The 24867-nt window shown below is 42.6% G+C and overlaps 1 protein-coding gene across 4 annotated transcripts in view; it reads right to left on the bottom strand.

Annotated features, from left to right (window-relative positions):
- Window positions 1–4188: 4188 nt before the first annotated feature.
- The window catches only part of CBLB (Cbl proto-oncogene B), a 143536-nt gene continuing 122857 nt past the window's right edge, over window positions 4189–24867 (bottom strand). For all 4 annotated transcript variants that reach the window (XM_060234552.1, XM_060234553.1, XM_060234554.1 and 1 more), the window contains 3 exons: window positions 14582–14722; window positions 12255–12374; window positions 4189–7595 (listed from right to left, as the gene is read on the bottom strand). In XM_060234552.1, the coding sequence (XP_060090535.1) occupies window positions 7333–7595; window positions 12255–12374; window positions 14582–14722 (524 nt within the window). In that variant the 3' untranslated portion in view covers window positions 4189–7332. The remainder of the gene's footprint in view (window positions 7596–12254; window positions 12375–14581; window positions 14723–24867) is intronic.

Genomic DNA, 24867 nt, shown 5'->3' with positions numbered 1-24867 from the left:
TCCATCTCCTGTAGGACTGCGTCTGTAGTGGAGCTGAATAGACCTTCACCCTCAAAAGGAAGATCCTCGACCCAGGATCTTGTGTCCAATTGGAGAGCAGTGGACCGAAGCCAAGAGTGACAATGCAACGTAATGGCCGAGGTAAGAGTTTTAGCTGCAGTGTCCACCATATGTTTGGAAGCCTGCAGCTGTTGTTTCGCCAGGAGCATTCCCTCCCTCTGAGCCTTCTTGGCCAAAGTGCGCTTATCCTCAGGGAGAGAAGCCAGGAGCGGTGAAAGCTGCTCCCATAGGGAATTCTGGTACCTCGTCATGCATGCAAAATAATTAGAAATTTTGATACCCAGAGTGCCCGCAGAATAGAAGCGCCTGCCAAACGTATCAATCCTCTTCCCTTCTTTGTCTGGAGGTGAGGCATGGGTCTTCTTAGCCTTAGAGGAGGACAACACTACGAGTTGGGGCGTGGATGGTTGAAGAGGAACTCTGCGCCCTGCTCCTGGATTCTATACATGTGATCCATGCACTTGGACGAGACAGGGGTTGACAGGCTTGGACCAAGGATCTTTGATGGCTCGCAAGATGACCTTGGTAATGGGAAGGGCTACCGCTGTTGAAGTGTCCTGCATAATGTCAAAGACTGTATCGTCAATGACCGGTTGAGGCTGGACCACAGGCAAAGAAAAGGAATTCACCATCCTTTTAATGAGTTCTCCATAGGACTTCAAATCTTCAGGAGAGATTGGAAGGTCCTTGGCTATTCTAGATTCTGGGGACGATCCCTCCCGATGGCTCAATTGCTCTTCCCCATTGTCATCAGAAGTCGATGGCAAAGGCGATATGCTCTCAGCCGATGGTAAATCTGGGGCGTCAATGGCAATCCTAGTCGAGGAAGTTTTCTCGACGTCGGGACCACTGGAGCGTGATGGCTTCCTGACCAACCTCGAGGTCGAAGTCAGCATCGATGCCTCTCAGCGACCTGGTGGAGAGTGTGTCGAGACTCTAGAATGGTACAAAGCGTCCAAGTTCTGATCCCAGTCAGGGTTCTGAGGAGGGTACCACGGGTATGGAGAATGGTAAGGGTAGCCACCAAACAGTTGCGGGTCCCAGTTGGGCAGAGGATGAAGATGTCTAAAAGGGTCCGAAGGCTCCCCGAATCTCTCGGGCTGGATCAAGGGCATCTTTGGTGTCGAGCGGTCCCTCAGCTGCGAAACCTCTAAGTCTGATGCCAAGCTAGGATCGCCGCCCTCTTTCGAGTCTGCCACCCGATGACCTTCCCCAAGGCACAGCAGACAAAGAGAATGTCCTTCCAGAGGTGGGAACTTGCTCTCACACTTAAGGCACCGCTTAAACCCCCCCAATGCTTTTCCATAGATGGCGGGAGAAGGGCGGGGGATGGCGGGGAAAAATCCCCAAAGGGGTGACACAACTAACTAATAGTCTCTAATTGGAACTGGCGGGATATTCATGCACACTAGGTGAGCATGCGCACTGGGGCTGTCACGCATGCCTACACTGAGGTTGGGCAGTGAAAAATCCCGAACTTTGGAATTACCTATCAGGGATCGGCGCTGGTGCTTCATCCCATGAGTGTGAAGCACAGAGACCAGAAGAAGATCCACTTATTCTACAGTGGTAAGTTATCGCCTCTTTGCTGCTTATCATTCTGGTGCAGTCTTTTAAATGCCATTATTACACTGCTGTGCTATTTCTTACTTCTAGGTTAAACAAGGTAAATGATATAAGGTAGGCCCACGGGGTGCCTACAAAGAACAGAAATTTATGACTGGTCAAAAGATTCCAGGTTTCCAATTTCAAGGAGGGGGGGGATGCTAGTCTTTTTCTACCAATCTCTCTGTGCCTCTAAAAATGCATGACAAAGGCGTTTCATTTTTGCTTTTAGTTGCAGATGTGAGGATGGCTAAGATTGCCACTTCAGCACAACCAGAAAGTTGAATCCTCCTCCCATACCACCATTTGTAGCACGGGAACACTAGGACCCTTCACCTGCAGGAAGACGTCTTAATTCCCTTGCAACTTTTAGCCCATGACATGGCTTGTCCCATTGCTCTATCTGATGATGATATTCTAAATTTATTGTTTTTTCCTATAGGCCAGGGGTGGCCAACGGTAGCTCTCCAGATGTTTTTTGTCTACAACTCCCATCAGCCCCAGCCATGCTGGCTGGAGCTGATGGGAGTTGTAGGCAAAAAACATCTGGAGAGCTACCGTTGGCCACCCCTGCTATAGGCAATGCGGCAATGTTTGTTATTGCTTATTGCATGTGGCATACTAGAAAACAGGTCTGTTTGTATTTTCTGATTCTGAATATTTTGCATGACAGAATATTTAGTACTGGCATATAAATTCGGTCCTTTAAAATGTAAAACTTTCCATTTTAAATAATGAAGGATAATATGTTTGGAAGCATATAAGCAATCCCTGGTGAAATCTACAAAACCAAGGAGGCTGAAAAACATTGCCTGCAGTCCAAGGAATTAACAAGGGGTTCTGGTTCATTGACAATACACAAAATTTGTAAGCAGAAGGTCCCAGGCACTTCCAGAAAAACTCAGATAACCGATACTGAGAAGACCATTGTCTGTTGGAGACCAACTACCCGTCAGAGAAGACAAAACTGAGTAATGATCTGACTCAGTATGCCTTTCTGTATTTCAAATACCTCACCGCTGATTAACAGAAGCCAAATAAGAAAATGTAGACAACTCTGCATAGAAAGATGTTGTAGGATTCCATTTTTGTTGGCATAGGGCTAGAGCAAACAGGTTCTTGCTAACAGTAGTATTTTCTGCTGATAGAAAAGGCTGTTGCACTGGCACAAGGCCCTTTCTGTTAGAAGACTTGAAATGTTCACATCTATTGTGGTACACTCGGAACATAACATTCCTTACAACTGGAACATAACATTCCTTACAACTCTTTCACTGTGCATCCCTTATTTTCCACTTAGAAGCAAAATAGAGGAGAAATGTTAAGCACTGCTTGGTGATCATTTAAATAAACACTTCCTAGAAGCCAAAAATATTAAAATGGCTTTTTAGCACAGTGCAAAAGAGAAGTTTCCAAAATAACTGGAGACACGGATGACCATTATGAAAATGGCTGCCAAAATATTTATTAAAATGTAACCAAAAAAAATCCTAGGAAATAAATACAAAGAAATGGAAATATTTGCCTTTGCATTAAACCAAAAGATTCTGAGAAAAATTAAGGATTGATTTCTATGTTATTGTTCAATTATGAGAATCCATGATCCATGTTGTTTGAAGCATTTGTTTGCTTACCTTCATAGTACTCTTGCAGCCCAGATTTTAACATCAATCAGATGTTAACGTTCCAGTCCTTAAGCAGTATGTGTTGAGAGTGCTACCTACTGCAATATACAATTGTATAAAAAAATGATTTTCTTCAAAACTATTACAGTTGCTAAAGAAGATTCAGCCCTGGCAAATGAAATCTACACGAGCTGTCAGACTGCAGAGATTTAAGCATAAACTTGGCTATATTCCTGAATTGCCATTACCAAAACAGTTGAGAGACTGTATCCCAATATCATTTTCCCCCTTACAGGCAGAACACTAGAGGTCACTAGATTACTATGCTGCTGGGATTATGGGTTTGCTCCACAGTAAAATTTCCACTAATGGAATGGAAAAGGGCACTCTGTTGATTTCCCTGTTCTGCTGCAGACCTCTCACACCACCCTCGTATGGTCCCTGGCACTAGGAGCAGAATTTTGGAAGGATTTTGAGTTGTAGGGATGGGTGTGTCTCAGCCCACTGATGGATCTCTTTTGGGGGGTGGAGGTTTTTTGATAGGATGCAAACCTGTGACAGCCATGGCAATATGATAACATTGGAACAGAAAACTAGTAGTATTTAGAAATGTTCAAAAGCAATTAGGGCTAAGAAAAATCCCCATGCTTGGAAACCGTTCAGGTATTTTTGACCTGGTTTGTATGATTCAGGATATTCTACTGGAGCTTAACTGCATCTTCTGATGGTCCTGGCCTCATCCTTCAGCTCATGGTTCCTGAGATGCAAGCCGACATCAGCAATCCCAAAAAAGAACATCTAATCTATCCATTGTAAAAGCATAATCAGATTTACAACTCACAGTATACAAGAGTTTAAGGAAACACATTAATTAAAAAACCAGAAGATAAACACAGCATTCTGTTAACATTAATTTTTATAAAATACCTTACAAGAACAGATGAAGTAACTTGAGGTTACATAATATTCAGAATTGAAAAAAACACTGAATAAAATATAAATTGATCACATCACTATGTTTGCCACATGTTAGACAAGTTTATAAAAGGCATTTTCAGATAAAATAGTTATTTAGAAGATAAACCTTCAATAATGAAAACTACTGCAGTCCTTTCAAGAACCCAGTCCTAGAAGCGCTATGTTCCAGGTCAACAGGCAGTACCTGATTTAAAATATACTGGTCTACTTCCAAATTCATCAAGCTTTAAGACACAAATTAAAACATTTACCAGGTCAGTGCAAAGTAAAGCTTCAATATGATGGCAGTTGGGAGGAGGGCAGAATGCTTCTGGTAATATTAACTTCACATTATTTTCATCAGACTTCACTTGGGATATAGCAAAACCGACATTTTACTGGTGATTTTTCTCAAGCCACTAAAATGGACACTCATTAACAGACCTCTGAGACCTTGTTTGAATTAAATCTTGTTGAAAATTGTTGGTATTATTGAGGTGCCATTTGATTCAGCATAATTTACCCCTGTGCAATGAAATGCTAAACAAGAAGTAGAAAGGGTGTAAAGATGATCTATTAAAATTCTCAGACAAGTAATCGGTTTAGAAACAGGACCTCTGTTCTAATCTAGCATGTTTTAAATTCTTTGAATTAAACTCATTTGGAATATATGCTACCAGGCACAGTGCTGTGTGCTTTGATAAAACATGTACTTGTATGAACAAGCCCTTCTTCTGTGTAATATAAATACCCTCCAGAGAACAAGATCCTTGCCCCTTTTATTTTTAAGGCTGCTAATTTGTGTACAGTCAACACCAATCCATCTGAAGTGATTACTACCAGTAGCTTAATAGAGGTGCTTCTCAGGACCATTCTCATCTGTAAGATAATTTACTGATTAGTTCTTGCATTTATGTGACTATACTTCATTGGGATATGCTTCTCTTGCAAATTATTCAAGAACGACCCTCTTTCCTGGATCCTGGGTTTGTTACATCCAGACCATAAGATTATTCACAAACCTGCAGTATGGATGACAAATTCCAGTAGATTTCCATATGTCAGCATCCATGGTAACCACTCCAAAATCTATTACAGTAACATACAGTAGTACACTGTGCTTGGTCTTTAATTCATGCAGTTTAGGAGAGTTAAATTAGCATTCCCCCCAAAAAATATGTAAAATTCTTCCACGACAGAAATGCATTCTCGATGATAATTTATAAGTTTTTAAAAGAAGATTGAATTCTCACACACATACACAAACATTCACAATTTACCCTAAACTCTGAATTTAAGTCAGGCAATATCTATTATGATTGGAGAAACAGCTGCATGAGAATCAGTCTGTTCATTTGTTGCAACGATTTTAATAAAAGATGCCAGTTTTAAGCTTTTCCCTAGGCAAAGTGCAAGTTTTAATTTAGCAGTATACCACTAGATGTGTATGTATTAAAATAAGTCTTAAAATTGTTTTTTTTAGTTATTTTCTCAGACTGATACAAAACTTTATTCTAGTTTAGTAATAGCATCCTACATCAAATGCTTCTGATCAAGAGTTTCAGTGTGGACATGTCACATTTATTCTGTTACAAAGATCTCTATGAACAAAACTGATATGTAATAATTGTGGTTTCAATGTAAATTGTATCAGCACATTATGAATGCTATCTGGGCTGTAGCCAGCAGGGAGACCACAGGGGGTGGTGCCCCCTATAGAATGTGCAGAGCCCTCACCCAATCTTCTCTTTCAGTGAAAGGGAAGATTGGGTGAGTGGGGGTGCTGCACATTCTATAGGGGGCACCATCCCTGTTGCTCATCTTGCTTACTATAGCCCTGAATGCTGCTGGTTTTTGAGTTTCAAAAATGTGTGTAGTGTTGTAATAATGCCAGATGGCATTATTTCTAAAAATGGTTCCACGTGAAGGCTCCAGGGTACTGCTGTGACACTCAGGGCAGAAAACTTTACACTCATCTCTAAGATTGCAGATATGGTGGAACCAGTTGATCTGGGAAGTAAATACTCTCAAGGGAACAGTGTGACTTCATTAAATGCTTTGCAAAGATAATGCTATTATGGTGCAGTAATATGAAGATTTAAAGGTTTCACGATTATATGAACTTGTCTCCAAACTTATGATGAATTAGACTTACATCAGAAATTAACTGTATTCTATTATCCAGAGGACAGGAGTGTAATTTACCTGACTACTACCAATATAATTCAGCAATGTTTTGTTGGGCATGCCTGAAGACATTCAAGGCATGAATAACATCAACCTCATCATGAAACTGAAGAACAATTTTGACATATATATTTAGATTTGTAAAATCTGTGCCAGAATTGATTAACTTCACTTTGTATATTCTGGAGAACTACTGCATCATACAATTTAATGTGAATTTGTATTTTACTACTGTAACCATATAGGCCCTGAAGCTTGCTGGCCACACGTCAAAGAAAGCTGCCCATAGTTGTGGTCAAAATGCCTTTAAGAAAGCAGTCTAAAGACAAAACAATGCATTACACATTCATTTTTCTCTCACACACAATAGCAAAAGTATATCAGAAAAAATATCAGTAGTGAAGGCCACATTTTTCCTGCATTTGCTTGATATTGAAATGCAAAAAACCTATTAAAGCTTTCTGAAAAATGAAAAAAAAAATGGAGAGGGCATTTAGGGAAAAATAAATCACTTAGATAATTCTGGTAGTACAAAAATATGTGGAAATACCACACAAGAATAGAAAATATGAACAGGAACACAGGACTGAAAATGGTCACTCACAACTTTGTAAACATGAAAAAAATGCATTTCACAGATTAAAAGTTCATGGGAAGTAAACTTCTTTAAATTATTTGTCAGTTCAACCCTGATTCAAAAAAGTATGGCTAGCAAAAATACAGAAGTTTCAATTGACTTGTGTCCTGAACTCAGCAGTTATTTTAAAAAACAAAAAAAACTGCTGGACCTCGACACTTTGAAGATGCCTCAAGATGTCTCTTGAATCCCACATCACACGAGTTCATGATCTCACTCATGCACATGAAGAAGTGGCTTGCTGTAAAATTTTTCATACTGCTATAGATTGAGGCGTGGAGAAGTAGGTGGAGGAAAGCACGCAAATGCTCTTAGGATGCTCCGTGCTACATCAAGGTTGTTCTCAGCTATTTCAAGTGCCCGCTTCACTTCTTCAAAGGAATAGCCTTCTCCCATAAGTTTTGCAATTTTTGCATCCACATTTTCTGAAAAGGTGTCAGAATTATGTGCCTTTCTGTGATGTATTTCTGGAGCAGTCCTGCGAGGAAGTGGTTTAGGAGGTCTAGCTGGTGCCTGTGAACCATCTGCATAAAAATAAAAGAAAGAACATTTTATTATTACAATAAAGAAGATGATGATATTGGATTTATATCCTGCACTCCACTCCGAAGAGTCTCAGCGTGGCTCACAATCTCCTTTACCTTCCTCCCCCACAACAAACACCCTGTGAGGTGGGTGGGGCTGGAGAGGGCTTTCACAGCAGCTGCCCTTTCAAGGACAACCTCTGCCAGAGCTATGGCTGACCCAAGCCCATGCTACCAGGTGCAAGTGGAGGAGTGGGGAATCAAACCCGGTTCTCCCAGATAAGAGTCCGCACACTTAACCACTACACCAAACTGAACAGTAAAGGCAACATATAACCCCAGAAAAATCAAGGCCAAGCTTTACAGAAGTGGTAGAAGCTTAATTTGTTACAATGTCAGAGAAAGATTTGCAATAGATCTGCTTACACAATATATATATATATATATATATATATATATATATATATATATATATTTACTATTAATAAGATCATATTTCCTAAATGCATGACTTTCTAAATTTAGCAAAGCACAAAGAAGATTTTGCAGCATGGTACAGATAGCAGAACAACTGCACTGGTGTCCATGGTAATCCCTCTGAACTCCACCAGTCATTAGGATATCACACCGCGATGCACACAAAGTTATAGATGCACTAATTTGTGCAGCTGATACAGCGATACATCCAACATCACCCCACTGCTGTATGGATACAGAGCACTACAACGGAGGGAAATACAGACACACCTTCATGCAAGGAGAACCACAGTAAGAGTGGGAAGGGCTTCTGAACACATAACAGAAATTAAGGCCATGGTTCAAAAACCGGATGGGGACTCCTTCAGAAATGTGGAAACAGTCCCACACACAGCTGAAATTTTGTCTCATCAAGCATAATCACTAGGGATGGGCCACTCATGCTTATTAGATGCCCCACATAACCTACATTTGACCAGCAAGCCTCACATCCCATTACCACCACTGTCCCTATTCTCTCTAGCAACTTTGTGCCCAAAGTAAGGATTTATCTGCATTCTAAATTCTTTGGAAATAAGCTTAAAACTGAACTGTACATCTGTTACTTGTCTTTTTGAAACATATCCAGTCTACACTTTGGGGCCAATTTAGATTACATGCTAATCAAAAATCTGTTACAGACATAGGTTCAGTGACAGAAAAGACCTGTTCTTTTTTAGCATAATGATCTAATGCCAGAATGTTGTGTAAAACCATAGATATCTATAATTTTAATTGGTCCTATAACCTCTGAAAACTTCTGGTCTCTTTGTAAAGCACAGAGATAAACCAGAAAAATTAAGCCATTCACCTAAAATTTTCTTATGCATTAAACAAGGTCTGTGTACTTCTAGTTTTGTTAAATGTGTAGAGCAAGGGTGTCAAACAAGTGGCCTGGGGGCCTAATCAGGCCCCCAGAGAGTTCCTATCACCCCCCCTGGGAACTGGCTGTCATCTGCTTCCTTCTCCCTAGCTCTTGCTTCCTTCTGCATCACAACCTGGCTTGCAAGGTTTGCTCAATCACACAAGAGCTACAGAGCAAAAACTCTATTTTCTCCATTGGCTGAGGCTTCTCCCTTGGGGAGGAAGGGGGGAAAGGGACAGCTTGTTTTTCCAGGCACTCTCAATCGCACAGCAGAACTACCAAGCCAAGTCTCTCTTCCTTCTATTGGCTGAAGCGTCTCCCCTGGTCCCCTGGGGAAGGAAGCAAAGAGCAAGGGCTTCCTTTGCCCAGTTCCCTGGAGACATACAAAGAAAGCACCTTTAAGACCAACAAGTGCTATTTTTTAAAGTATGTTTCATTTTTAAGTTTTTTAAAAAATCTTTATTTGTGTTTGTCTGTATCCTTTACAAAGTTTATATCTCTGCTACCTAATAGTAAATAGGTATACACATGGCCTGACCCAACCTGACATGGCCTGGCCCAACAAAGTCTCATTTATGTCACATCTGGCCCTCATAACAAATGAATTAAGACACCCCTGTTTAAAACCAGATTCAATTATTATAGAGCAGTTAGTATGCAAGAGAGATTACATTTGGGAACAGAACAGAAAGTGGCATAACACAACATAATTTTGTTGTAGATGTGAAGACCATGTAGAATCTCAAAATAACCATCACTATAATCGAAAATTCTATTTTACTCTCAAAGAAATATATTTAATTGAAACCCTAGCAACAGGCCTACATGTGCTCACGCACAATGAACTGGAAGTTGATACAGTATTCAAAAATTGCTTTTAAAATCCTCTATTTTAAACCAAGTACATCAAAACTGATTTGTAACAATCATGACTGGAATAAATATAAAACGTGCATTATGAACTGGATGCTTTAACTTCAAGAATTCAAACATTATCCACAAGTGCTTTATTCAATTTGGTAAAAGGTGAACCAGCTCCTCATGAATCTCATTAGCTCCACAGATGATAAATCCTATAAATACTTTCAATTATACTATGACATGATTTAGTATACGGAGTCTCATTAAATTCACTTTAAATTGGAAGCATTGATACAGATCATGCTGCATTAATATTTGTAATGGTGGCTGAAAGATATGGACATTTTAGAAGACTGATAGAAATTACATATAATTTCTTGTATGTTTCTTAGATGTTAGAAGTGAATAATTGGATTAAGATTAAACATCTTAGACTGTAATCCAGAGGACCAATCACTAAGAAAAAAAATACTGTTTTGCAGTTCTGTATAAGACAAAACAGTATATTGTACAAGCTATATGCACAATCAAATTGAATATTATATAACACTCATGCAAAAGTTTGAAGGTTTGTACTTGCCTGTAACTGTTGTTCATCAAGTGATCTTCTGCACAAGCACACATGTGGTGACTGTGCAGCCTCAGGCCAGCCATGGAGAAGAGCTTCCAAGAAGTTTCCAGAGCCTAAGAGTGCTCACCCTCCCCTCCATCTTGAATGTATCCTTTTTCTACCAAAAAGATCTCAAGACAGGGTGCGGCATGCACTCCCCCCCGCCCCCAGTTTTCTCTTTGCTGCTGTAAGGAGCTGTAGAAAACTAGAATAGCAGCCCACTGCAAGAAAAGGAGGGAGGGAAGTGTGCCTGCACAGAGAACCACTTGATGACAAATAGTTGCAGGTAAGTGCAACCCTGTTTTCATTGTTGTGGCTTCTGTGCAGTTCCACATGGCAGATTAGGAAGCTCATTAACCAAGGAGGTGGGTGTGGGCTGATCAGTGGAAGACTGATTTCCCACATCTGTTTTGTTGTTGAAGTCTACAACCATGGAGTACTGCTGGATGAATGTTGAGGGCATCAACCAGGTTGCAGCCTTCCAGATCAGGGTTGCCACTTTTATTTCCCTGACCAACATTTGTCAATTACCCTGACCACCATTCAAATATAATCACAAGTTAGTTAATGGAAGGTTTAATGAAATTTCTGCTCTACAACTACACAAGTATCAACTGCAAAAATATTTGCCAAAGTAAGAGATTTAATATCAGCTTATTTCAACATTAACTGCAGCAACATCTGTTTTGCAATTCCACCAAAAATTACAGCAAGATACAAACTTCAATTCAAGTAAACTCTGGATGCTAACAAGTAGGAACTTTCCAAAGCTGGGGGGAAGGATATACTTGATATGGAGGGGAGGGGGATCAATCTTAAGCTCTGGAAACATCTTTAAAGCTTGGAAGCTCTTCTCCATGGCTGGCCTGCAGCAATGCAGTCTCCATGTGTGCCTGCACAGAAGTCACCATTATGAACCTCCTTTAGAAATGGCTTGTATGCATTAATGCACTTAAAATTTTATTTAAAAAATTTCTATGCTGCCTTTCCACCCATTTCAGGGTCCCCAAAGTGGTGAATATTGAAACACCAAAGCACTTCAAACATTCAAAATAATCTGAAGTACAAACAAATAAAATAATTTTAAACAAATAAAATATATTAAAATTAAACACGAGAAAATAACACACTAGCTGGAAGACAAATAAGACTCAGGAAGAGAATGCCAAGTTATAAAACACATCTTCACCAGCTGGCAAAAGACAATAATAGAGGGAGACAGATCAATATTCCTGAGAAGAGAGTTCCAAAGTTTTGGCATCATGACTGAGAAGGCCCTTTCTCTCAAGGTGCCAACTGTTAGAGGGTTGGAGTACTTGGCCTCTGAAAATGATGCAAGTGGATGAGTAGGTTCATATGGGAGATGGCTGTCCTTCAGATATGCTGGCTTTAATACCACCCCCCTGAATTGGGCGTAGAAGCAAACTGGGAACCAGTGTTAGGTAATTAAGTCTTCCTTGTAATGACTGTCAGTGCTCTACCTTACCATTCAATTAATTTTTCTTTGGAAGCCAATGCTCTCATTTTTTTTTTCCTTTTTGGTGGGGAAATACTCAAGGAACAATTCTGACAAAGAATCACAGCTGATTTATGACATCAGACCTCCCTTTGCCTAGCTCTTCTCATTTCCTCCTTCCTTCCTGTAATTTTCCAGATAAATCTAAGGAAAATTATTTTATTTCATTGTACCAGAAATGAACTCCAACTTATTAAAGTTTGTGCTGGAGTAAATGTGGCTAGTCATGGGACTTCTGATTTGCTCTGCAAAACCAACATCTTTTGCTACTGTATATGGTACTTTGTTTACCTGAACAAGATGGAAGCTGGTCATATTCCTGGGATGTTCTGTGGGTTTTCATGTTTTCACCAGTTAACCTTCGAACTGGAGGCAAAGGAACTAAGCCATTTACTGGATCAAAGAGAAGTTCTGCAAAAGAAAAAGGGTTTCTATATATTTTTGACCCGTAACACCTTATTCTCTACACAGTCTGTGTGCAATAAGTTCTTAGATGGGACACAGTAATCTCTTCAAGGGAACAAAAATTATGGAACTGTCTTGCACAGGAAATCTGCTCTGCCTCTTCATTATTTTTTTATTTAACCAAAACCTGTGTATGCTTGCCTTCCTCCTGAGCAACCATTCAACAAAGGCCAGAGAGCGCTTGACATACAGTCAGTATTCTGACAATAGTTTCTTGTTGGAGCCTATTATAATTTTGGTTAATATGGCTACATTATTGATATGCCTGATTTTATTACTGTGTTTTTTATGCTGATCTCATTTTTTTTAAAAGCATAGTTTTTGATTGCTTGCAAACAGTCTGAGAAATCAGACTGAAAAGCTGGTTATAGGACCACATTTTTAAAATAATCAAAGAGAAGGCAATAAAACCAAACTGTCGATAATTCAAATAGAATTATTTCCAAAAAATTATTCATTTGTTTAACTCTGCCTTTCATCCCTAATGGGGACTGAAAGTAACTTACATTATTCTCTTCTCCTCCATTTTACATCTGAGGTTGGTTATGCTAAGAGTATGACTGGTCCAAGGTCAACCAGCCAGCTACAAGTTGGGATTCTGGGTCTCCCAGATCCTAGTCTGATACTCTTAACCTCTATGTCACAAGTGGTTTGGTGACTGGTAATATGTAAATTTCCCTCTCCCTTGCATGATTTGTAATAGAAATTTGAAGTAGAGAATTTTCAGAATTTTGAGGAAAAAATTACTGCTTGGGTATGTGACATGAATACAAGCAGCACTACATCAAATCTAACGCTAGTCATTCAGAAAACAACACAATATCAGCATTGTGATAAGCACTGAAATGTATATTACGATGTCCACTCAAGTGCAGATGTTGGAATACAAAACTTGGCACAGATAGAACTGGAATGGGGCTTCATGGGTAGTAGGGTTTCTTTGTTCTAATGTGGCATAATAGAAAACATAGGCCAGGCTTCTGACTCAAGTGGAGATATGTTCTTTAAAATACATCTCTGTGTCCTTCAAACTATCCACCAAAATCAGTAAAATGGATGTGATTTTTGAGGGACAAGAAAATCTGGCTTTGACCAGAAGCAGAGCCTTTTCAGGAGACATCCCACTGTGGAATTGGTTTACCATGGGAGGATCATCTCTTTCATTTTCATTTAAAAAAAAAAAATCACTAGAACTGAATTCAACTTTTACAGCTACTTGTTTGAATTTAATAACAAATTTGGTGAATGTACAAGTATTGTTAAAAAAAAAAAGTACACACAAGAAGAAAAAACATGAACTACCACCATGAAGGATTTTCCCGCATTAGATATACTGTGAGTCTGTGTCTTGGTGGCTGACCATCTGTTGCCAAATTTATAAACTGATTACATAATCCTCAAACTCAAGCTTCAAGAAACAGATTTGCAGAGATTTCACACAAAGGGCCTGCTCACATAGCTTTTGTATATTAGCTTGATTTGAAAAACAAACAATTCTATTTTCATGGATCAAATACCATTGTCTAGACTAGGACTTTGTTAAATCACTTAAAGTGAAAGCGGTCCACTTTGCCTGACTGACTTTCCATTCTCTTGAGACAGAGCAGTATGCAACAATAACATGCAGTGAAAGCTGGCATCCAAAATATTTTTTTTTGGGAAAAAAGGATTTGGCATCCAAAAGTTTTAAAAAACAGATTTATGAAATGAGGGTGAAGGAAGCAGTCTAACCCTTTACTTCCCTATCCCTCTTTCCCTTTCCCAGTGTCTTTGTTAACTTTGGATAATCAGGTGAAAATCCCAAATTAAGCAAAAGAATGTAAAAATGCTTGACCTTAGTCTCAAAGCATCAAACACCAAACTTCATCATACTTTTTATTGAACTCAAGTTAGATACACTGAGTACATAATCTGATCTAACTAAATTTCACAAACATTCCCAGTGCATACATGTATAGCGCAAATCCTGTCTTACTGAAATCACTTCATGAAAATGCAAGAAATCAAGTCTTTCTGTACTCATTTAATTTATTTAGGTCTAACCCAGCAAATTGGTACTTGGGAAATATTCACAAAGCTAATAATTGAATATAATTTTATCTGTCTTCTTAATCCTCTACTACAATATTACAGTTTTGATTACTTTACATTACCTGTAGGAGGAAGGTAAAGTTCATGTCCTGACAGAGGTCTGCTGCCAGTACCAAATGGCTTTGTTTGCTCAATGAGACTGTGACGTGCAGGAGGTGGTGGTGGAGGAAGTGAGGGTGGTGGGTTGTCAACCACATCATCTGCTGCATTGACAGGAGAATCATTATATAAACAAATCTTGATGAATGGTATTATTCAAAGTGAAGCTTAAAATTGGTTTTACTGGCCACAAAGAGAGACCCTTTCTTCATAGTTTAGCCACTCCAGTAATGAAACTGTAAGCCTATATTTGGTAAAACCAGCATTTTAAAAACATGCTGTGAGGAACTTTTCACACTATGCCACTTGCTTTTTCTGGAAGTTTTCATCTAAGTAAAACAATCACCACATTTAGAAAAGTAGAATATGATATTAAGTTTATACCCCACCCTTCACTACCGGAGTCTCAGAGCAGCTTACAATCCCCTTTCCCTTCTCCTCCCCACAAAAGACACCCTGTGAGGTAGGCAGAGCTGAGAGAGTTTCTGACAGAAAATGCTCTTGAGAGGAACAGCTCTGCAATAACTTGTGACTAACTCAAGGTCACATCAGCAGATGCATGTGGAGGAGTGGGGAATAAACAGGTTGCTTACTTGGAAATGATAGTCTTCGACTGGTCATCTGCGCATACACACTGTAGGGATAATCGGCACTTGCGCCAACCCCGATGGTGATCTCAAAGCTCCAGAATTTTCTCTGGCATCCTCTTACTGTGCATGCCCAGGGACTCCACTGAACATGCCCAGGGGAGGGTGTCATCTTCCCACCAGTTTCCTTCTGATCGTTGAACAACCTCAAGGAGAAGGCTGACAGCAGAGGGGAATGAGGGCGGGTAGAGTGAATGCACAGATGACCACTCGAAGATCATCAGTTACAGGTAAGCAACCTGTTTATCTTCGTCGTGGTCTCTGTGCTTCACACTGTTGAGAAATTAGCAAGCTGTATCCTACCTGGAAGAGGTGCTGGCAGTCTTCATTGATGCACCAAAGAGAGGATAGCTCTCCCCACTAGAGTCTTATGTCTCGCACGTGTGTTGAGTGCATAATGTTTGCTGAAGGAGGTAGAGGAGGCCCAAGTGGCCACGTTACAAATGTCCTGCAGTGGAACGCCCTTCAAGAATGCTGTTGAAGTTGCCACTGCTCGAGTGGAGTGAGCTTTCACTGGGCCAGGTAGAGGTCTCCTGGCGAAGAAGTAACACAGTTTTATTGCATCTACTATCCATTTCGAAAGTCTTTGCGCCGATATTTGGGAACCCTTTTTATACACCACAAAAAGACAGTTTGTGGAGCGGAATGACTTGGTGCGATTGACATAGAAAAGGAGTGCTCTGCGAATGTCCAGCAGGTGCCACTTCCTTTCCTCATCATTAGTGGGATTAGGAAAGAAAATAGATAGGTTGATGGTAGCCTGTAAATGGAATATGGAGAACACCTTACGCAGAAAGGTAATATCTGGTGCAATAGTGACCCCTTCAGCATGAAAGGAGAGGAATGGTGGGTCATACCTTAGCACACATAACTCTCCAACTCGTCTAGCTGAGGTGATGGCCACTAAACAGTGCTGTCTTCCATGATAGCAGGTGTAGACTACACATGGTCATTGGTTCAAATGGCTTCATTGTCAGCATATTCAAAACTACCTGAAAGTCCCACACCATTGTAGCTCTGGAGATGGGTGGATACAAGCGAAGGAGGCCCTTGAGGAATTTCCTGCTATCTGGATGAAAGAACACTGAGATTCCCTCGATAAATTCATGGTATGCAGAGATCTCTGACATGTACACCCTGATAGAAGAATGCAAGAACCCTGATTAAATCCTGCCAGAGGGAGCTTAGATATCCTGTACGGGATATCATAAATAGATCCCTGATGGAGGGGCACTTTCCAACACCACTTAAAGAGGCGGTGGTCCGCCCCCTCTTGAAAAAAAAAACATTAGACCCGGCCGAACTGGCACACTACCAGCCGGTCTCGAACTTGCCCTTTTTGGGCAAACTTATCGAGAGGGCACTGGCGATGCAGCTACAGAGTTTCCTGGAGGATGCTTCCGTCCTTGATCCCCTGTAGTCTGGCTTTCGCCCGGGCCATGGGACGGAGACGGTGTTGGTTGCCCTGGTAGATGACCTTCAACGGCATCTGGACCGGGGCGGCTCAGCGGTGCTGATGTTGTTGGACCTGTTGGCAGCGTTTGTCAGGGTCGACCATTGGCTACTGACCTGCCACCTCGCCGACGCGGGGATTCAGGGGTTGGCCTTACAATGGCTTTCCTTTTTCCTTGAGGGTCGGGGACAAAGGGTTGCGATTGGGGGTGAGCTGTCCCGGAGACACACGCTTGATTGAGGAGTGCCTCAGGGAGCGGTTCTCTCCCCGATGTTATTTAACATCTATATGCGCCCCCTTGCCCAGACTGCCTGAAGATATGGGCTGGGTTGCCACCAGCTCTATCTGCTTATGGACGGCCTGCGTCCCAGAAAATTTGGACCGGGCGTTACAAGCCGTGGCCAGGTGGATCAAGCTGAGCGGGCTGAGGCTAAATCCAGCAAAGACAGAGGTCCTTTGCTTGGGTCGTCGTAGTCCGGGAGGGGAAATCCCCCTGCCAGTTTTTGACGATGCGCCACTGACAGCAGCACACAAGGTCAGGAGTTTGGGGGTACTATTGGAGCCTTCCTTAACGATGGAGACTCAGATAGCAGCCACTGCTAAATCCACATTTTTTCATCTTAGGCGGGCGAGGCAGCTGGCTCCTTTCCTGGAGCGCGACGACCTAGCAATGGTGATCCATGCAATGGTCACCTCGAGGTTGGACTACTGTAATGCCCTCTACATGGGGCTGCCCTTGTGCCGAACCCGGAAGTTGCAGTTAGTGCAGAATGCTGCGGCCCGGTTGTTATTGGGGCTCCCAAGATGGGAGCACATTCGGCCAGGGCTCCGGACTCTGCACTGGCTGCCAATAATATACCGAGTTTGGTACAAGGTGCTGGTTATTACCTTTAAAGCCCTATATGGCCTAGGACCTGCCTACCTTAGGGACCGTCTCTCCCCACATGTTCCCCAGAGAGTACTGAGATCGGGATCTCAAAATCTGCTTGTTATCCCCGGGCCAAAGGAGTCCTGCCTGCAATCCACCAGGGACAGGGCCTTCTCCATAATGGCTTCTTTCTGGTGGAACCAACTGCCGGTAGAGGTGAGGGCCCTGCGGGACCCTGGTCAGTTCCGCGGGGCCTGTAAGACAGCCCTCTTCCGGCTGGCTTATAATTAACTGGCACCGCTGTTATATGTTTTATATGTTTTATTATTCTACTGTTTTAATTATGTAAGATGTTTTAAATTTAAATTATGTTAGATTTTTATGTGTTGTGAGCCGCCCTGAGCCACTTCAGTGGGAAGGGCGGAATATAAATAAACTTGAACTTGAACTTCTTCATATAAAGACAACAGGAAGGAGAAAATGGTCTGAAGTGGGCAGGTTCTCGCTGTGGAGTCCAGTTCCTTGGCAAATTTGAGGAATCTCTGCCATTTATAGAAGTATGATGCTCTAGTGGTTGGTTTCCTACTATTTATTAGTACCTCTCGCACCCTGGGGCATGAGTAGGTTAGAAAATCCTCCATGCTGTGAGTTTCAGTTGTGGGAGAACTGATCCCAGTTGGTATGTGAGGAGATCTAGTGCTGCCAGGAAGTGGTGGTACTGTCCCCTGCTGAGACTGAGAAGTATGGGAAACCATGGTTTCTAGTATGCAGTTTGCTTGGTCTCTGAGTAGCCTGTGCACTATTCGTGCTATCAGTGGGATGGGCGGAAACATGTACAAGAAGTGGTCTGTCCGTGGGATCAGTAGGCCATCTCCCAAGGAAGCAGGATCCCTGCCGTTCCAAGTGCAGAAGAGAGGGCATTTTCTGTTTGCTCTGGTGGCAAAGACATCCACTGCTGGCATGCCCCATTTGTTGAAGCCCACACTCAGGAACTGGTCGTTCAGCACCCACTTGTGCAGTACTGCGCTGCCTCGACTGAGAAAGTCTGCCTGCATGTTCTGGTCCCCTGAAATGTGTGACGCTGTAATCCATATCTTGTTGGCTATGCACCAATCCCAGATCTGTATGGCTAGTCTGGACAGGCTCCTGGACACTGTACCTCCCTACCTGTTAACATAACTTAGGGCTGTGGTATTGTCCATCTGTATTGCCACAACCCTTCCATTCAGTAGTGGCAGGAAGGATCTGAGTGCAAACCAGACTGCCATCAGCTCCAGGAAGTCGATGTGGTGGTTGATAGATTCGATTCCCATATGGACCCTACTGAGAGAGTTCTGAGATGAGCTCTCCACCCCGCTAGAGAGGCATCTGTAGTCAGTGTCTCTGATGGTGTGGGGTTTTGGAAGAGGGCTCCTTCCACGAGATTGGGCTCTTTTGCCCACCACAGAAGGTCTGGTACAAGTGACAGCGGAATGTCCAGCATTTTCTGTTGGTGATGATGTAGAGGCTTGAAATTTCTCAGGAACCACAGCTGAATCGGCTGCATCCTGAGTCTTGCTAGCATTATCACTGCTGTAGTGGTGGCCATCAGTCCTAATAATCTTTGTATCGTTATGGCCTGTACTCTGCACTGTGAGGCAGTCTCTCTTGCCAGAGTGGCAAGTTCTAGTGTTCTTGGTGGGGGGAGAAAGGCCCTGGCTTTTCTTGAGTCTAGGATTGCTCCTATGAATTGCACAGTCTGTGATGGGATGAGGTGTGACCTTTTTGCAGTTCACCTGAAGCTCCAGCTGGTTCAGAAGATGCATTGTGATGACAATGTTGCATTTTAGCTGTTCCTCTGTGTGTGCCAGTAGGAGGCAGTTGTCTATGTAAGGAAATATAACTATTCCCTGAAGTCTCAGGTGTGCTGCAATCACCACCATCGTTTTGGTAAACACTCCGGGTGCTGTACAGATTCCGAATGGAGGTGCTGAATATTGGTAGTGTTCTTAGCCTGTCGCGAATCTGAGATACTTTCTGTGTTCCGGGTGGATACTCAGATGAAAGTAAGCATCCTGGAGGTCTATGGTGGCCATTCGGGCATATGTCTGCAGAAGTGGGAGGATGAGAGGATGGCCATGCGGAACTGTATGAACTGGTTGAGTGCTCTCAGATCCAGGATAGGGCGTAATCCCCTCTCTCTCTTGGGGACAGTGAAGTACCAGGAGTAGAACCCCTGGCCCGTGAGATGGGAGGGTACTGGTTCTACTGCTTTCTTGTTGAGTAAAGAGGAGACCTCCTGAAGGAGGGTTGGGTTGGGTAGGCTGGTGATTACTCCAGAAGGGGGAGGCATGTGGGTAAATTCTATTGCATACCTATGCTGTATTATGGATAGCACTCAGGTGTCGGTAGTGATCTGTTGTCACACTGAGAAGGGGTAAAGGCAGATAGAAGATAGTTGGTCCCGTGTGGCCATATAGATGGGTCTTGAGTCAAAGTCCCTGCTTGGGTTATTCGGAAGATTTCCCTCTATGCTGTTGCTGCTGAGTTGCCGCAGTGAACTTGGGCCTATGCTGGTACTGTTGATGCTGGCATGAAGAGTAAGAGCATGAGTGCCACAACCCCTCAGGGGAGCTACGTGCAGATCCCCTCCTAGACCATGAACAAGACCAGGTTCTCTGTTTGAATTGTTGGGTTGCAGAGGATACACTAAGATTCCTAGATGCTTTAATACTTCTGTTTATTTCTTGCAGTACCGTGTCTGTGGTGATGTGGAATAGACCAGTCCCGTCAAAAATTAAGTCCTCTATTGTCGTTTTCATATCGGGGGAGAAAGGTGGATCTCAGCCATGAGTGTCTGCAGAGTGCTACTGAGGATGATAGAGTTTGGCGAATGTTTCTAAGTTATGCTTGACCGAGTTTACTTGCTGCTTCGCCACTGCCATGCCTTCTCTTTGGATCTTTTTAATCTTAGCTTGTGTCTCTGATGGGAGTGATGGCAAAATGTCAGAGAGTTGATCCTACGGTGCATACTGATACCTGCTGAAGCACACTATGTAGTTAGGATTTTTAACCCCTAGCGCTGCCGTGGAGTAAAGTTTTCTCCCAAACGCATCCAGTTTCTTTCCTTTCTTCTCGGTCGGGGTAGAGGAGACATGTTTTCCCTTTGAGGAAGAGGTTACTGAGAGGGAGTTTGCTTTGGGGTGGCAGAAGAGGAACTCAGCTCCTTGTTCTTGTACTTTATACATGTGGTCAAGCCTTCTAGACGACACTACTGTCAAAGCCGGTTTGTCCCATGTGGATTTTGCTATTTGTAGGACGACCAACGTTAAGGGGGGGGGCATCACAGTAGATGTGTCCTTCTGGATGATATCATAAATGAGGTGACTTCTGGTTGGGCTTGTATGACTGTGAGTCCCAGCATGCCAGCCATTCTCTTTATCATCTCTCCGTAGGATTTGAGGTCCTTCGATGGTGAGATTGGGGCCTCCTCAGTTATCAGTGTTGCTCGTGCTGGTTCCTTTGGGGAGTCCTCAGCCTGGTCAGTGTCTGACTCCCTATCCGATGAGGATTGGTCATCTTCAGATGCCAATTTTTCTGAGTCTGAAGGCGCAGAGGATTTCTGCGGTTTCGGTGGGAGTAGTGTCTCTTCCAACCTTGCGCTTTCTTGGTTTGGCTGGGCATTTAAACGATGCCAACGATCGAGCATCCTAGTCTCGAGGTGAAGCCCATGGCAGGGGCAGGGGGTACAGTCCGTAAGGGTATCCCCAATGCCTTTGGTTCCAGTGATGTGCTGAAGACATCAGAGCCCAATGATAGTCTGGTTGCAGAAATTATATGGATCTGGGCTATACGGATCCAGTGGTCTATTCGGATCTGGTGGTCTTTACGGATCTGGAGGTCTATTTGGCTCGATCAGGTAATGTGGTTGCTCCTGCGGTCATTTCGGTATAGCTGGAGGCAGTAGCTCCTCCCTCGGTGTGGATGGTTGGCTACCATGCGCGGAGTTGGAGTTACTGGGCTGGGTGAGGTTGATTTGGTTGGTGTCGACTGTGCCTGAGTCCTCCATGTCCTCTTGCCCCTCATCCAGGGAATCCTCCTATCTCCTAGGTGATTGCAGTATGCGCAGAGGCATCGACATTGACAAAGACAGGGCTGAAGTGGGCATAGACTGGCCCTGTTGAGCCAAACTCGCTAAAAAGCTTTTGTGAGCTTTGGAGGAGGATCATTTTGATTTGTCGTCTCTTGGTTGGTGTTTGTCTTTCTTCTTCTTTGCTGGGGAGGTATAAGATGACTGCGGTGACGATATCGATTGTTTTGGCGCTGTCGCTCCTGTATCAATCGCCCTGGGTGTGGGAGTAGTCGGTGTGGATTTCAATGGCATACTTAGGCGGGGGGAATGCGACCACCGACTCAATCTCCATGCCTCTTTGTCCCTGGCCTGTTTTCTGCGGGACGAGAGCAAAGGAAAGAAGAGCTGCCTGCAGGCGAGCAGCCTGATTTTTCTGCGTCTGCTTGCTGAATTTTAGGCAGTGCAGGCAAATGTCCATTCTGTGGGATTCTCCAAAGAAGAGTAGACAAAGGGAGTGTCCATCCGCCGGGGTTTGCTCCCACAGTGGAAATGATGTTTGAACCACCCCCACATAGGCTGGTGGCCTGGGGGGGGGGGGGTGCGAAGGGAGGAATGGGAAAAACTGGGACGAAAACAAAAAATGTGGAGGAAACCCCCCTTTTTTTTAGGGAGCAGAGAGGGGAAAAGATCACCAACCGGAGCCTAGGCGCAGAACATCCTGTCGCGCACGCGGTCAGAAGAAAACTGGTGGGAAGATGGCGCCCTCTCCTGCGCATGTGCAGTGGAGTTCCTGGGCATGCGCAGTAGGAGGACGCCAGAGAAAATTCTGGAGCTTTGAGATCACCATTGGGGTCAACGCAAGTGCCGATTATCCCTAAAGTGTGAAGCACAAAGACCATGGTGGAGATCAAACCAGGTTCTCCTAGACAACTACACCAAACTGGCTCTCTGGCTTAGATAAATTGTGTTCTAGCAAATAATATCTGCCATTAATTTCCAACACCAGTGGACACAGAGAAACACATTCACACAAAAACATATATATTTGGGTTTAGCATGTAGTATTATTATTAGGGAACACATATTGATAGGTTAACAGGGTTACAGCTAATAGGCTGTAAATGGCAAACAGGTTAGAGTCCATAGAACACTGGTAGGTTTCTTGGATTCAAAGGTCTGATTTTATAAAGGGAAGCAAAAGATTTATTTACCATTAAATATCAACACAGCAAAAACTACTGCTATTCTCTTTTGTAATTCCTACATCATTCTTAAAATTTTACCTTATTTTTCTATCTTTGCTCTATGAAGTTTTATTATCTATGTCAAATAGACACACACTGATAAACATAAGATAGGATACAAAGGACACTCTTGTAATTTCCTTGTATAAGAGAGCTTTAGCCTTCTGTTCCATGAGTAGTAGCTGTTTTCCAAACTTCAAGAGAGCTTGTGGAGAAGACTCCAAGAGAATGAGAATCTGATGTTAGAACAAACAAAACAAACTAAAGAACAAAGTTTGAGTCTAGTGGCACTTTTGAGACCAACAAAGTTTTATTCAAGGTATGATCTTTCTTGTGTATGCATAGTTCTTCAGATACATTGTATCTGAATGTATTTTCAATAGATTTAAAGACGTGTGCATGCACATGAAAGCTCATACCTTAAATAACTTCGTTAGTCTTAAGGGTGCCACTGGACTCAAACTTTGTTCTACTGGTTCAGACCACCAGGGCTACCCAGCTGAAAACAAACACAAAAACATACACACTGCTGAAAGAGCTTTGTGAAACATAGTTTTTATGTTGTTTTCTCATATATTTCCATTTTCAAGTAGTTATCTGAATTCCTTGAAACATACTGCATTAATTCTATGAGCTCTGTCTCATATCCAAATTTCTTTAGTTGAGGAATGGAAGACCATGGTAAATAATAATAATAATAATAATAAAAGCACAAGGGCTGAAGTAAAAAGCAGCTTGTAAAATCCAACCTACTGATTCTTACATGTATCAGTAATTTTTTCTTATATTCTGTATTTCTCCATTCTAAATAAAAAATGAGTAATCAAACATCTCACCTAAAATTTACATATGTATACAGTTCATTTACTTCAGTACAATGGGCTAGAATAGGGGTGTCGAACAGGCCCCCGGAGGGCTTCCATCAGGCCCAAGCTACTAGCTGTCATCTGCTTCCCTCTTCCTCTCTCTTGCTTCCTTATGCAGAAAGCTTGCTCAATCACACAGGAGCTACAGAGCAAAGCCTCTATTTTCTCCATTGGCTGAGGCTTCTCCCTTGGGGAGAAAGGGTGGGAGAGCTTGTGTTGCCAGGCTCTCTCAATCCCACAGCAGAGCTACTAAACCAAGTCTCTCTTCCTTCTATTGGTTGAGGCTCCTCCCACTCCTGGTCCCTGGGAAAGGCAGGAAAGAGCCAAAGCTTCCCTTGCCCAGTTCCCTGGAACCCATGGGAGAGATACAAAGAAAGCACCTTTAAGACCAATGAGTGCTAATGTCTTAAGCATGTTTTATTTTAGGGTTTTAAAAAATAATCTTTAACTGTGTTTGCCTTGGTCCTTTCTAAAGTTTATATCTCTGCTACCTAATCTGAAATAAGTACAGACATGGCCTGGCCCAACAAGGTCTCATTTCTGTCAGATCCAGCCCTCATAACAAATGAGTCTGACACCCCTGGGCTAGAACCTTCATTACCACTAACTGAAGATGGAAGGAGGAGGAAGAGTGATTTTGCAAGCTTCTCCTAACTGCAACTTCTGCATGGCTATTGATCCAGCGTAACTATTAATCTAGTTTCTGGAGTTCAGAAGGGACTGCTTGAGGATGGGGGTACATGGCAAAGTTCTGTGTTCCCACCACTGGTGATAGTAGGATTCACTCCATTATAATTAGACATCCAGGGTCACTGTCTAAATTTAATATCTTTATTTAGCTGAATCCTATTAACCCTGGGGGCCTTTCCTCCTGCTGGAATAGCCTCCCTTAGACATCCAAAAAGCTGATGCAGGAGGGGGAGCTGGATATGCTTTGTGGACAACATACCTCAGGGCATGGGAGTTGCAATTAGGAAATGGAATTTGGCAAAATCATCCCAGCAATATTCTGCCAGTTGCAATTCCAATAACAGAAGAGATTCTGATGGCAGAGAGAGGTGAGGCAACTTTACATGAATCCCTCTCCTCACAGCAATCACTTGCTTTTTGTGTGTGTGTG

The sequence above is a fragment of the Heteronotia binoei genome, chromosome 3 (genome assembly GCF_032191835.1).
Source record: "Heteronotia binoei isolate CCM8104 ecotype False Entrance Well chromosome 3, APGP_CSIRO_Hbin_v1, whole genome shotgun sequence".
Lineage (NCBI taxonomy): Eukaryota > Metazoa > Chordata > Lepidosauria > Squamata > Gekkonidae > Heteronotia > Heteronotia binoei.
This window is presented reverse-complemented; position numbering and strand designations above follow the sequence as displayed.